The 12982-nt window shown below is 59.4% G+C and overlaps 2 protein-coding genes across 3 annotated transcripts; one reads left to right on the plus strand and one right to left on the minus strand.

Moving 5' to 3' along the window:
- Positions 1-152: 152 nt before the first annotated feature.
- Positions 153-3420, plus strand: PPP1CA (protein phosphatase 1 catalytic subunit alpha). Its single transcript, XM_028118445.2, has 7 exons — positions 153-258; positions 765-896; positions 1063-1293; positions 1889-1993; positions 2444-2667; positions 2751-2885; positions 2964-3420. Exons 1-7 carry the CDS (start codon positions 204-206, stop codon positions 3072-3074), a joined length of 993 nt encoding a protein of 330 aa, XP_027974246.1. The 5' UTR covers positions 153-203; the 3' UTR covers positions 3075-3420.
- Positions 3196-8983, minus strand: RAD9A (RAD9 checkpoint clamp component A). 2 transcript variants are annotated; one of them, XM_028118443.2, is made up of 11 exons: positions 8824-8983; positions 8663-8733; positions 8087-8215; positions 7518-7632; positions 7334-7433; positions 5838-5947; positions 5630-5764; positions 5486-5546; positions 5254-5391; positions 4271-4475; positions 3196-4184 (listed from the first exon to the last, which is right to left on the minus strand). In XM_028118443.2, exons 1-11 carry the CDS (start codon positions 8855-8857, stop codon positions 4089-4091), a joined length of 1194 nt encoding a protein of 397 aa, XP_027974244.1. In that variant the 5' UTR covers positions 8858-8983; the 3' UTR covers positions 3196-4088. The 2 variants fall into 2 exon arrangements, with proteins under 2 accessions (XP_027974244.1, XP_027974245.1); XM_028118444.2 differs by having other exon boundaries at positions 5482-5546; positions 5630-5739; positions 8824-8982.
- Positions 8984-12982: the final 3999 nt, after the last annotated feature.

The following is a 12982-nucleotide window of genomic DNA, read 5'->3' on the forward strand; positions in this document are numbered from 1 at the left end:
GCGCCCGGCGTCCAGCGGAGGCGCTAGAGCGCGGGGGCAGCGCGCGGGGCGGGGCGGCAAGCCCAGGAGGCGGGGCGGCAGGCCGGGGCGGGCTGGGGCGGGCGGAAGGAGCGCCAGGCCGGAAGGAGGCAGCGGGAGGGAGGGCGGGCGGGCGGGCGGCAGGAGCGGGCCCGGAGCTGCTGGGCCGGAGCGGCGGCGCCGCCATGTCCGACAGCGAGAAGCTCAACCTGGACTCTATCATCGGGCGCCTGCTGGAAGGTTGGCCGGGGCGGGGGAGGTCGGTGCCCGCCGCGCCCTGGCCCTCTGCCTGGCCCGGAAGTGGTGCGCGGGCGGGCCTGCCCCTCCCAGGGCCAGCTTAGACTGGGCGGGGACGGGCCTCGAGGTCCCGCGGCCACAGCCGCCCCCCCAGGCGCGGGGCGCTTGGGCGGTTCTGGGGACGCTCTGGCAAGGGGAGCAGCCCCCTCTCCTGGGCTGGGGGCGCACAGGTTGGCCTGTGCTCTTGGCGGTGAGGGAGAAACGTTAAGAAGCCTAGCTCCACCCCTCCCAGGGGTCCTGCGCTATGGGGTGGGGTGACAGGCCCCCCCCCCCGCCCCGCGCACAGCCGACCCCCCTCGAGGGGTCCATCCTGGGAGGCTCAGCAGCAACAGCTGCCCCTGGGCAAGGAGGGGCCCAGGAGGCCCAGGCGCCCTCAGATGTGCCCATAGGGCCACTTGTGTCGCCCACCTTCCTCCTACCAGAGGCTTGACGCCCCATTCCGCCCCCAGTGCAGGGCTCGCGGCCTGGAAAGAATGTACAGCTAACAGAGAACGAGATCCGTGGTCTGTGCCTCAAATCACGGGAGATCTTCCTGAGCCAGCCCATTCTTCTGGAGCTGGAGGCACCCCTCAAGATCTGTGGTGAGCCCCCTGCCCAGGCCCCTTTTGCTTTCTGAAAGTGGCATCCCCCCCCCGCCCCGCCCCGGCCATGCAAGTCCTTGCAGTGCTCCTCCCTGGAGCCCAGACTTGGCCCTGGGTTCAAGTGTAGCCGCTGCACCTAGCGCTGAACCCGTCCCCTGGGTCACAGGTGACATCCATGGCCAGTACTATGACCTTCTACGGCTCTTTGAGTACGGCGGCTTCCCTCCAGAGAGCAACTACCTCTTCCTGGGGGACTATGTGGACCGGGGCAAGCAGTCTTTGGAGACCATCTGCCTGCTGCTGGCCTATAAGATCAAGTACCCCGAGAACTTTTTCCTGCTGCGTGGGAACCACGAGTGTGCCAGCATCAACCGCATCTACGGCTTCTATGATGAGTGTGAGTAGACCGAGTATCTGGGGCTGCCCAGGCCCTTAAGGGACTCCGCTATCCAGTGAGACCCGGATTGGCGGTAAAGGTATTCAAGTGTCTGACAGATGCCTGCAGACTGAGCTCTGTGAAGGGCGCACGCCAGCCCGTGTCTCTCCGCCCTGCCCTCCTGGCATGGGGCCTGGCACTCAGAGAAGGGGTCTGGCGAATGGCTGCTGACTGAACACTGCCCAGTGTTCTCCTGCAGGGCCCTGCCTGATGACACTCCCGTCCGGTACATCCGCTGAGCACTTAGGATGCCTATTTGGACTGGCTTCTGCTGACCAGAAGTTGAGATAAACCAGACTTAGTCTTGGCCTGGCCCTGCTCACTGGGTGGGGGTGGGTTGTTCCAGATTGGAACTCAGGTTCCTGTGGACTCAGCTGCTTTAGAATTCTTCTAGGAAGACTGGTAGGCAGTGGAGTGGGGGGAGGGGCTTCTCTTGTCTGCCACTCTCTTCCAGCTGTGTCTGAAGGGCCCACAGAGTGCCTTGGAGGGCCCAGAGACTCAGGCTGGGTGTGAGGCAGACAGGCCTCATGAGGTCGTCTGTCCTTGCCCCCGGCAGGCAAGAGACGCTACAACATTAAACTGTGGAAAACTTTTACTGACTGCTTCAACTGCCTGCCCATTGCTGCCATTGTGGACGAGAAGATCTTCTGCTGCCATGGAGGTGAGGGTGGCTCTGGGGCACATGTCGAAGGAATGTCTGGGAAGGAAGAGCCCCAGGCCACATCCCTGGGGGACGAGGCTGGTAGCTGGGGGGATATATTCCCAGTCACCTGGAACAGCTCTCCCCGTGCTCTTGCTTTGCATGTCACTTCTTCCAGGAAGTCCCCCCCCCGCCACACCCACCCCAGTACTCTGTTCCACTCACCCCCATTTTGGCCTTGGCATTGTGCGTTGCCTTTGTCTCCTTTGTTCAGAGAGCTCTGTGGTCCTTGAGGCAGAAGGGAATGACTTCTGCCTGCCTGGACTCCTGGGACTTTGGGAGGGAGCCAGGTGGTGGCAGGTAGAGGGGAGGCTGACCTGCAGAGGCTTTGTGGAGCAGGGGGGTCTTTGTTTTGAGGCTTGAGGAAGTGACCTGCCCCCCCCCCCCCCCGCCCCCACCTTGCTCCCCCAGGCTTGTCCCCAGACTTGCAGTCCATGGAGCAGATTCGGCGTATCATGCGGCCCACAGACGTGCCTGACCAGGGCCTGCTATGTGACCTGCTGTGGTCTGACCCTGACAAGGACGTGCAGGGCTGGGGCGAGAATGACCGTGGTGTCTCCTTTACCTTTGGGGCTGAGGTAGTGGCCAAGTTCCTGCACAAGCACGACTTGGACCTCATCTGCCGGGCACACCAGGTGGGCTGGCAGCTCTGGGGTGGGTGGGAGCAGGGGCTGGGTAGCCCGCACCTGCTGAGCTAACTGCCCCTACCCTCATCCAGGTGGTGGAAGACGGCTATGAGTTCTTTGCCAAGCGGCAGCTGGTGACACTCTTCTCGGCTCCCAACTACTGTGGCGAGTTTGACAACGCAGGTGCCATGATGAGTGTGGATGAGACGCTCATGTGCTCCTTCCAGGTGGGGATGGGGAGGGAAGGAAGGGGCCTGTGGCCTGGTGGCTTAGCCCATGAGCCTGACCAGCTCTGTCTCTTTTAGATCCTCAAGCCCGCTGACAAGAACAAGGGGAAATACGGGCAGTTCAGTGGCTTGAACCCTGGAGGCCGGCCCATCACCCCGCCCCGCAACTCCGCCAAAGCCAAGAAATAGCCTCTGTGTGCCCGCACTCTGCCCCGGATGGTGGATTGTACAGAAATTATGTGGCCTTTGGGGGGGTTCACGCTGGCCCCCCAGGCCCACCTGTCACGGGGAACACGGAGCCTTGGTGTATTTTTCTTTTTTTTTTTTTTAATGAATCAATGGCAGCGTCCAGTCCCCCAGGGCTCCTTCCACCTGCACCTGCAGTGGTCGCAAGCAGGATCCTGGGGCCAAGGCTGCAGCTCAGGGCAAAGCAGGGCCAGATGTGGGTTTCCAGCCTTGCTTGGCCTCAGGGCTGGCAGACAGATCCTGGGGCAACCCATCTGGTCTCTTGAATAAAGGTCAAAGCTGGATTCTCGCCATGGCCTCTTGTCTCCCTTGTCCCAAATCCTGGGCCTGGCAGCCCTTCGGTCCAGGGCCACTTGGGAGGAGGACAGGCTTGCTGGGCATGGGGCCCCAGCCAGGGTAATCCCAGCCACAGGCTCAGGTACACAGGGGCTTAGAATCCCAGGCCAGGGCCAGACAGCATAGAGAGAGCAAGAAAAAAGTTTGCTGGCCACAAGGAATCCCAGAGGTGTGCCTAGGATTTGGGGGAGGGACAGGTCATGATTGGCAAAGAAGGTAGACCAGCAGGGGCCAACAGCCCCTCTGTGATTTCCGTCTTAGGGAGGTAACGCTTGGGGAAGGCAGGTGTCTAGCCCTAGCCACATGGCTGGAGTCTGGCCTAAAGGCCTACTGGGAGGGGAGTAATGGGTGCGGGACCTCCCATCAGGTGGTGGCTCATTGCCAAGCCTGGGGACAGACATGATTGGTTGGGAGTTGAAGAGAGAACATAGGACCCAGGCTGGTCACGGCCAGCCACGAGGGACCTGGGGTGGCAGTAGGACCAGCGCTCAGCTCCAGCACAGCCCACCTTGACCACCCAGCAGGGTGGAGATCAGCCCTATCCCTGGGCTGCCCCTGGGGGAAGGGGGAGGCTGTGGCTTCATCTAGTCCAGAGCCTCTGGACACAGGCTTGTTCTCAGTTCAGCCTTCACCCTCACTATCTTCAGCCAGCACAGGGCTGGGGCCCGGAGGGGAGTGTGCAGGGGCGAGGATGGAGCCAAAGAACAGTGAGCGGAACTGGAAGGTGAACAGAGGAAGCAGAGTGAGTTCTGGAGGCTGCTCCGTCCTTGCCTCCCACCCCTGCCTCCATCTCCAGCCCCTACCTTCTTGGGTGGGGGAGTCCCAGGCTGTGTACTGGCCTCAGCTTCATTGTCCTCTGAGTAGGGGCCAGGGCTACAGGGGGGCCGGAGGCCGGGAGAAAGGGAGGTGGAAGGTACTGCCCGGGAGCCCTCGCTGTCCACAGTGGTTTCCATGGCGATCATGTAAGAGTCAATGTCATCATTGGCAAAGTCATCCAGGTGGGGTGTGCTGCAGGCAGGGACAGGGTGTCAGCGAACCACAGGGAGAGAAGAGGGTATAGAGGCAGGACCCCGCTTTAGAAGACTCGGAGCGGTAAAAGCCTTGGGACCACGGGTGATCTCCTGGCTTTATTACTTTCTCATTTGGTTGGAGGGGAAAGATGCCGTGGTTAAGTGGTAGCTTCCTGCAGGGCGCGGACTGATCTGATCCATTTGCTCAGAGTTCAGATAGGGGCCTGAGGGAAGCATCCTGGGAGTCAGGATAGCTCAGCTGGGGTAGAGCAGCATCAAGTCCTCCGAGCTGGGCCACCTTGGGCCAAAGCCTCCGCCCTCCCAGGAGACAGAGCTGGAGAGCACTGGGGCCCAGGGACGTGCTGGGCGGGGGGCCAGACCAAACTTCCTCTGCTTCAACTACACTGGGCCCATCCTCCCCGGCCCACCTGCCCTTCCTGCCACCTGTTCTCCCCAGCCCTAGTCAGCCCCCTGCCTCCCGGCAGCCTGTTCCCTCCTTGGCCTGAGAAGAGGCTCGGAGGGGAGGCCTCAGCCAGAGAAGGAAGCCAACCCGACCTCGGGGACACTTCTTCCCTGGGTGGGAGGGCTCTCTGAGCACAGCTGACCAGGAAGGCTGAGCCTGCAGGGCTGGAAGGGGCTGTGAGCACCAGAGGGGCTGGGGCCTGACAGGAAGTGTATGTGCTGGGGGAGGTGCACAAGCTGCAGGCAGGAGGCTGCGGCCAAGGTCCAGAGAGAGGGGAGTGGGGAGGGGCTGGCAGGCATGTGGGCAGCCTCACCTGTGAGCCTGGAGCGGAGGCACCAGCCTGCGTAGCTCTGGGGAGCGCGGGGCTGGGGAGTGCAGGTCTGACTCTGACAGCGTGGCCAGGACAAAGTGTCCGTCCAGTAGAGAGTCCTTGACGGCAAAGATGGCTGGCCTAGGCAGACGACAGGTCCCGGGCAAGGTCAGGGCCCTTCAGTTCCCAGCATCCCAGAGCCTCCCCTCCGGACCTAAGGCTGGGAATTACCTGCCTGGTACATCGAAGTGAACGCTGAGAGACAAGTTTGCGGATTCCGCAAAGCTCAGGAGTCCCTGGGAAGGGAGAAGCAGAGCAGTGAGGCCCCGGGCAGGGCAGGGAGGACAGGGTGGGGAGTGTACTGCGGGGGGAACCTCACCCGGAATTCCCTGAGGCAGAAAGTGATGGCCACCCCTTCCTGGGCCTGCAACTGCTGGAAATCCTCCTCCCCAAGGCTCATCTCGGTCACCATGGCTTTGACGGTGCTGTCTGTGGAGGCAGGAACAGGAAGGACCTAGGCTTCTGCGCCCTACCCCCTCCCACCCCAGCTCTAACCCCCTGTCTAAGGCCACGTCTGGCTCTCTCACCTGCCTCCTCCTCCTGGTAGCTGCGCAGGATGACCCTGCGGCCACAGCCAATGCCCAGTGTCACTTCTGCCAGCGCAGGGGGGAAGGGCAGAACAGCCTCCCCCAGGACCCTGTGAGGGGGGCACAGCATCACACCCAAGGCTCAGGCCTGCCCCGTGGCTTCACGCTTGCGGAGACCAGTGTCCAAAAGGACCCACCATGTGCTGGCCCTAGCATGCCCTGGGAAGGACAGGGTGAGCAGGACATGGCTCCTACCCCACCCAAAGCTTTCAGGCTGCTGGGGGAGAAAAGTCCACCGCAAGGGATGGGGCAGACAAGAGAAGAGCCCAGGGGAGGCAACAGAGAGGATGGGCTGTTCGCACTGGGCCAAACCAGGCCGGCAGCACCTGCCCCTCCCGGGAGGGGGGGGGAAGCACACCCAGTCCATCCCTATAAACTCAGCCTTCAGAAAAGACCTTAAATCTTTGTCTTTTAGGAATACATGTTGACAAATATGTACATATGAAATAACATCTGGACTGTGTCTCACCACTGGGACAGGAGCAGGGGTTCGCTTTTATACATACTTGAAATTGTCCATGAGAAAAACAATTGCTCATTCATTTAAAAAAAAAAAAAAAAAAAGCACCAAAATCCAGACCGGAGGTGATACCCTTCCCTCTTTCTCTACCCAAAGGAGTCCTGAGCAGCATTATCTCAACAGAACTCAGAAAAACAGATCATCTGGACCCAAAGGGAACTTCAAATTACCACACCCGAGGGTTACAAAAAAAAATGAACGTGACCTTGGGCTACTCAAATGCAATCAGCATGCAGCGAAAGGTGGGAGGGGAACCACCCCTCTCTACCCTGATCTGCTGCAGGGACCTCTGCCTCCACTGGAATCCCCATCTCCTGGACCCGGCACAGCCCCCCGGGGTACTCTGATTTTCCCCGAACAGCCCCATCCCCACAGATGCTCATTCAGGCGGCACTCCTGGACCATGACCACCCTGTCCAGCCTCCTTCCTCGGCCTGTGGACTCCTCAAAGCTACAGCCCAAGCAGACAGGAAAAGAGGCGGCCCTTGAATGGAGAGCAGTCCCAGAAAGATGACCACACCAGAGAAGGATTTTGAGCCCCTGAGTCGAAAAGCTAGAGACGGATGTTCAAGGCTGCTCAAGCCGGAGAAAGAGGACTTAAGAGCAAGGCAAAGACATGCTTTCTAAAAGAGGAGTCGGAAGGGGTCTAAGTGGCCAGAAAGCCAAGCTGGATCTTTGGGGTGGAGAACACAGGTTCCTGAAGACAGTGAGCATGGAGCAATGCCCTCCTCCATTCCAGCCTCAGCCCCTCAAGAGCCACCCCAGGACCTGAGAGCAGACCGGTCTGGATAAACTCTTTGAGGTTCATAGAAGCTCTGTAGAGAAAACGAAGAAGGTGTCTCCTTAAATCGACCCTGGAGGCTCCAAAGAAACAAACGAGACCCACGCTCAGTTGGCAGCTGGAGGCCACACTCACCGTGCTGGGGCACGGAGCACATTCGAGCACAAGGCTGGGTCGAAGACGGCCTGCAGGGACTCGCAGTCCTGGAAGGACAGGTTGTGAGTCTTCCTCACCCCTGGATGGGCAGACAGGGTCTCAGTGGGTCTTGCTAACCTCTACGCCTCCACGCCAGGGAGCCCGTGGCCGGCCGCTCACTCACCGTATCTACAGTGCAGCTGGACCACCAGGCGGCTGCTCCTGCCACCCAGTGAGATGCAGCATTTCTCCACGCTCCTCTCCACCGCCGCCAGTGAGCGGAAGACAGCCAGGAACGACTGAGCGGAGGCAACACATCAGCCCAGTGCTGTGCCTCCACCAACCAGCTTTCACTCCCACGTAGGACCTGGCCATCCCAGGCTCAGCACTGTCCCACTAGGAAGGGAGTTCCCACAACATGCAGCACCATTTATGCCTTTCCAGGCCTCTGTTCATGCTGTTGCACACCTGTCTGGGATGCCTTGAAAGATCTGCTCACTTTTCAAGGACCAAGGTGAATGTCACCACTCTCTCCAGGTCCCTGGCAGAATCAATCTCCCTCACCGTATCTCCCATTACCCTGGGTGGTGTCTTTCCTATGCTCCTCACTGCATTTTACACCCGCTTGCTCCTACATACATCCCTCTCCCCAGTTAGCATCTTCTGAATGCCCCAGGGCAGACACATTCCGGGCGGGGGGGGGGGGGGGAGCCGAGGGGACACCAAGCAGCGCTGATGAGGGAAGGGCCTCACCTTCATCAAGATCTTACAGCGCAGGGCTTCCTGACCAGGGCCGGCCGCCTGGTACTGCTGGAAGAAGAGCGGGGCAAAGAGGAAGCAGGCGTAGGCCGAGCGAGAGGAGTTCACGGTCCGGAGAGAGAGCTGGGCCGGGAAAAGCAGGGAGAGGGATGCGGTCAGGGGGCAGACGGGCCCTGCCCTCTGGCCAGCTTTTGCTCACACGCTTGTCCTGACGCCCTCCTCCTCCACCATCACCCGCTGAAATCCTCCCTCTCCTTCCGGTCAGCGGGTGCCTTCTCCATGAAGCCTTCCTTCCCTGAGTCCCCGGCAGTCACTGCTCCCACAGCAAGGGCCCTACACAACCGTCGGCACACTCTACCTTTCCCCCTAGTTGCCCCCACCCGCCACAGGCACTTCAGGGAGGGCAGTGGCTCTCGAGTCACACATCGGCCTGGGAAGATGACAGGGCCCAAACTGACGCCCCGACAACGGGAGGCGGGGGACAAACTCGGCAGACAGCTCTGCCCAAGGGCATCTGGCCTGACGCGATGAGAAACCGGCTCCCGCTTGTAATCCCACCCAGCCCCTCACCCCGTCTTCCAGGGGCTCCAGGTAGAGCTCGTCCCCGATGCGGGACAGGGAATGGACGGCCTTGCCGAGCACTGCGGGGAGGAGAAAAGGAACCGGGGTTAGGCTGGCGTCTCCGGCGGTCCCACGTGCCCCCGCCCCCCACCCCGGCCGCCCCAACTCACCCTTCACGTTGCCGCCCGTGACCAGACACCTCATGCTGCCCCCGGCGCCGAGGCCGGGCCTGGCCTCCGACGCAGCTGAGACGGGCGGCTGGCCCGCGCCGGGCCCTACGCACCCGGCCCGCGGCCGGTCTCCGATCTCACCCGCCGCCGCGGGGGCCCGAGGTTCCCTTCCCGCGCACCGCCCCCCGGAAGCCCCGCCCCCGCCTTCTCATTGGTCCCCACACCGGCGCCTCCGTCACGTGAGAAAAACGCTCGCCGGCTCCGCCGTCACGTGACGGAGTCCACGGTGATGGGGGCGGGCCGCGGTCACCGGAGCGGGGGGCGCCCGGCCCCGGCCCCCTCGCGCCCTTGGGGAGCCGGCCGGCTCGGTGGGGCCTCGGCGGCTGTGCAGCCGAACGCGAGGAGTACGGAGGACGCGGCCGCAGGGCACGAGGTACCCGGTGCGAGGCCGCGAGCACCGGGCTCGGAGCCCTAAAATGTGCGGGCGAGCCCTCCTGGGTCGCTTAGTACAGATCTTCTGGGCGCCTGGATACGGGGTTGAAGCTGGACCATCCGCACGGACACAAGCAGCAACCACCAGCTCTAAAGAGATTAAAGCAATTTGCTGCAGGATCCCAGAGTGGGAGAGTGGCTGTTCACTCTGGCTTCGAGGAACCCCATCATTGATCTTTGAAGACCAGAAGATTCTAGGGGCTGAAGGGGGTAGAAGGGTGTACCTAGCAGGGGGAAGCGAGAGGAAAGGGTCATTGGTACGTGGGCCTTGCCCCTTGTGGAGGGAAGTGGTCTGTGAGCCTTGCAGAGGGATGGAGGCTGCCAAACGATGAGGGACACCAGTGGGAAGCACTGGAAACGTTTTACGAGGGTGGAATCGAGTTTATGTGGCCATTTAAAACAAAACCCAGGGGGTGCCTGAGTGGCTCAGTTAGGCGTCCGCCTTCAGCTCAGGTCATGATCCCAGGGCCCTGGGATCGAGCCCCGCATGGGGCTCCCTGCTCAGCGGAGAGCCCGCTTCTCCCTCTGCCTGCCACTCTGTGCCTATCTGTGCTCTCTCTCTCTCTCTCTGTCAAATAAATAAATAAAATCTTTCTTATAAATAAATAAACAAAATCTTTCTTATAAATAAACGAATGAATAAATAAGTAAAACAAAACCCAGGACCGCGCAGAAGGAGGGGATTCGTCAGTTAGGGAAGTTTTCCCCTTGCCCTGGGCCCTGGGCTGCAGGTCTGCAAAGTGGAAGGGAAGTCCCAAAGGGACTTTCTGAGCTCCGGCTCCCATAGCACCAAGCTTCTGTAGTGCTTTGAAGGCCCCTGGGCATCTCTGCATTCCTTAGGGCTGGCTTGGCCTTACTCACCCTCTGGTATTGTCTGCAGTGAGGAGTCGTATTTGTCTACCAGCCTTTTGCCCTCCAGCTCCTGACCTGCAATTCTGGACCCTGCCTCTTTGTTTCTCCCTCTCCTTTCTCTCAGTGTCTGTGCATCACCAGACTTCTCTAGAGCACTGGGGGAGGCTATTCTTGCCTTGCCGGGGGAGGGGGGAGGCAGTGTAAATGGTCCTGCCGCTACCCAGGCATTTAAGTCGGGTCCGCCGGGAGTCATCCTTGACCCTGTCCCTCAGCCCACATATTACAGTCCTTCAGCAAGCCCTGACTGCTCCATCTTCCAAACAGATGGCACCCTCTTCCATCTCCGCAGCCGCCCTCCTGGCTTGGGCCACCATCCTCTCTCACCCGGACGACTATAGGAGCTGAGTGGTCTCCTGCCTGTCTTCTGCAGTCCACTCTCCATACGGCACCAAAGCGACCTTCCTAAAGCGTCCCCCTGCTCACATGCTGGCTCCTTCTCTTCCTAGGCTCAGCTTTAGCTGCTCGTCCTCAGAGAGGCCTTCTGTGCACCGGCCCCCACCACTCACCACAGTGCAACAGTATTTCATTTGTGTCTACCTAAGGTGCTGTCGTGAAGCTTCCAGCACCTTCCCACGGCCCCATCCTTCCCTGGACAGTAGCTGCTTCCCCTCCACACTCTGTCAAAAAAACACAACCCACAAAAAATAAATGAAACCCACAAAAGAACCTCGTGTTAGCTATTCTCTTCCTTTCCTCTCCTCTCTCGCTCTCGCTCTCTCTCTCTCTCTCTTTACCCCAGTATAACTCTGCGTGGCCTTCACAACTTTGCCCCACAACCGTTACCTGCACAGCCCAACTGGTACAGGAGGCGTACGCCAAGGCTCCCTGGAAGCCAAGGTGGGGGACAATTACACGTCGCACCTCTGCCCCTGACATCTATGGGGCTGTAGGGTCCTGTGGCCTTGAGGTCTTGGAGGCAGGGCCCTGGGGAGGGAGAGGGAGACAGAAACTCTTCAGGTGGTGGTGGTGGTGGTGGTGGTTTATTTATTTAAGAGAGGACGGGGGTGAGGGAGGGTAGAGGAAGAAAGAGTTTTTAAGCAGACTCCACCCCGAGCGCAGATCCCGACTCAGGGCTCCATCTCAGACCTGAGCTGAAACCAAGAGTCGGATGGTTGGTTTCATCCGACTGCACCACCCGGGCACCCCAGACTCTTCAGGATACTTAATGAGTCTTCAGACATACACGCACACACTCTTTAGGATTTTTTTTTTTTTAAGTAATCTCTGTGCCCAGTGTGGGGCTTGAACTCACAACCTCAGGATCAAGAGTTGTGTGCTCTACTGACTGAGCCAGCCAGGCGCCCCTCTTCAGTATTTGTAATGAGTCTTTGGACACACACACACACACACACACACACACACACACACACACACACCCTGTCAGAGGTCTGTTCTCACCTGACCCTTGTGAAGGGCTCAGACACCAGAAAGGAGCCTAGAGCTGGGAATCAGGAGTCCTGGGTCTCTAGCCTGTGTAACTGTGCGGGTCCCTTCTCTGTCTGCAGCTGTTTCCTCATCTGTACAACGTGTTTGGTGGTATGAGATGCTCACTGAGGTTCCTTCCGACCTTGATGTGTTGTGATCTTGAAGGGGGCCTCGGCTTCCCTGGGCCCGTCATCCGGCCACAGCTCTGGAGAGGAGCTGTGTTTGGCTGTCCCGCTTCCCCCAGACTGCGGGACCGGAAGGAAGATCTCCTGTCCGAAGGCAAGCAGCCTCTCTGGGCTTGCACTTGGCACAGGCAGTGATGCCTTTCAGGTCCAGAGGGAGGACGCACAGTGGAGGATGAGGGCCTCGCAACCGCCGGGAGCACTTTGTGTTGGCAGAGGACAGGTATAGGAAGCCAATTTGGGGTCTGGGCCAGAAGTCGAGAGACCCGTATAGCTCCAGCCCTACTCACAAGAGTCTCAAGCAAGTCAAGGCCCTTCTTTGGGCCTCAGTTTCTTCCTTGGTAAAATGAGGGGGTTGCATGAGCTGCTCTCTCAGGATCCTTTCAAACCCCAAATTCTTAGCCTCACCCCATATTCGAGGTGGCCTCCCACAGGTACATAAGTATGTAAGTATGTGGGAATATGTGTGTGGTGAGGCAGATATGGAATGGAGGAAGGTGGTTACCATTTCAAACTTTTAAAATAATTACCCACGGGCGCCTGGGTGGCTCAGATGGTTAAGCGTCTGCCTTCAGCTCAGGTCATGATCCCAGGGTCCTGGGATCGAGCCCCGCATCGGGCTCCCTGCCCTTTGGGAGCCTGCTTCTCCCTCTGCCTCTCTCTCTCTCTCTCTCTCTCTCTTTCTCTCTCTCTCTGTCTGTCTCTCTGTCCCTCATGAATAAATAAATAAAATCTTTAAAAAAATAAAATAAAATAAAATAATTACCCACTGGGAAATTTCCTCCCTTCAACCACCACCTCTTACCCAACTGGTTAGGTTTAAAAATGCAGGAATTCAGGGGAACCAGCTCGGTCCGGGGAGCATGCGACTCCTGATCTCGAGGTTGTAAGCTTGAGCCCCGTGTGGGGCGTTGAGATTACTTACAAATAAAATCTTTAAAGAAAAATGCAGGAATTCCCAGAGCACCGTGATTTATTTATTCAACCTGTATTAGACACACTGCTCTACAGGAGAGAGAGTACAGGACAAAAACCCGTCCTCGTGGGCTTTCCGCTCTGGTGGCGGGATGCTCTGCAGGAGGTCGGCTGGCCTGTGCACACACAGAAAATGGTATATGTGTGTGGGGGGGAACCACTGGGGGACATCC

The sequence above is a fragment of the Eumetopias jubatus genome, unplaced genomic scaffold (assembly GCF_037043125.1).
Source record: "Eumetopias jubatus isolate StellerSeaLion01/CBP00866 unplaced genomic scaffold, mEumJub1_p1.0 scaffold_13, whole genome shotgun sequence".
In the NCBI taxonomy this organism is placed as follows: domain Eukaryota; kingdom Metazoa; phylum Chordata; class Mammalia; order Carnivora; family Otariidae; genus Eumetopias; species Eumetopias jubatus.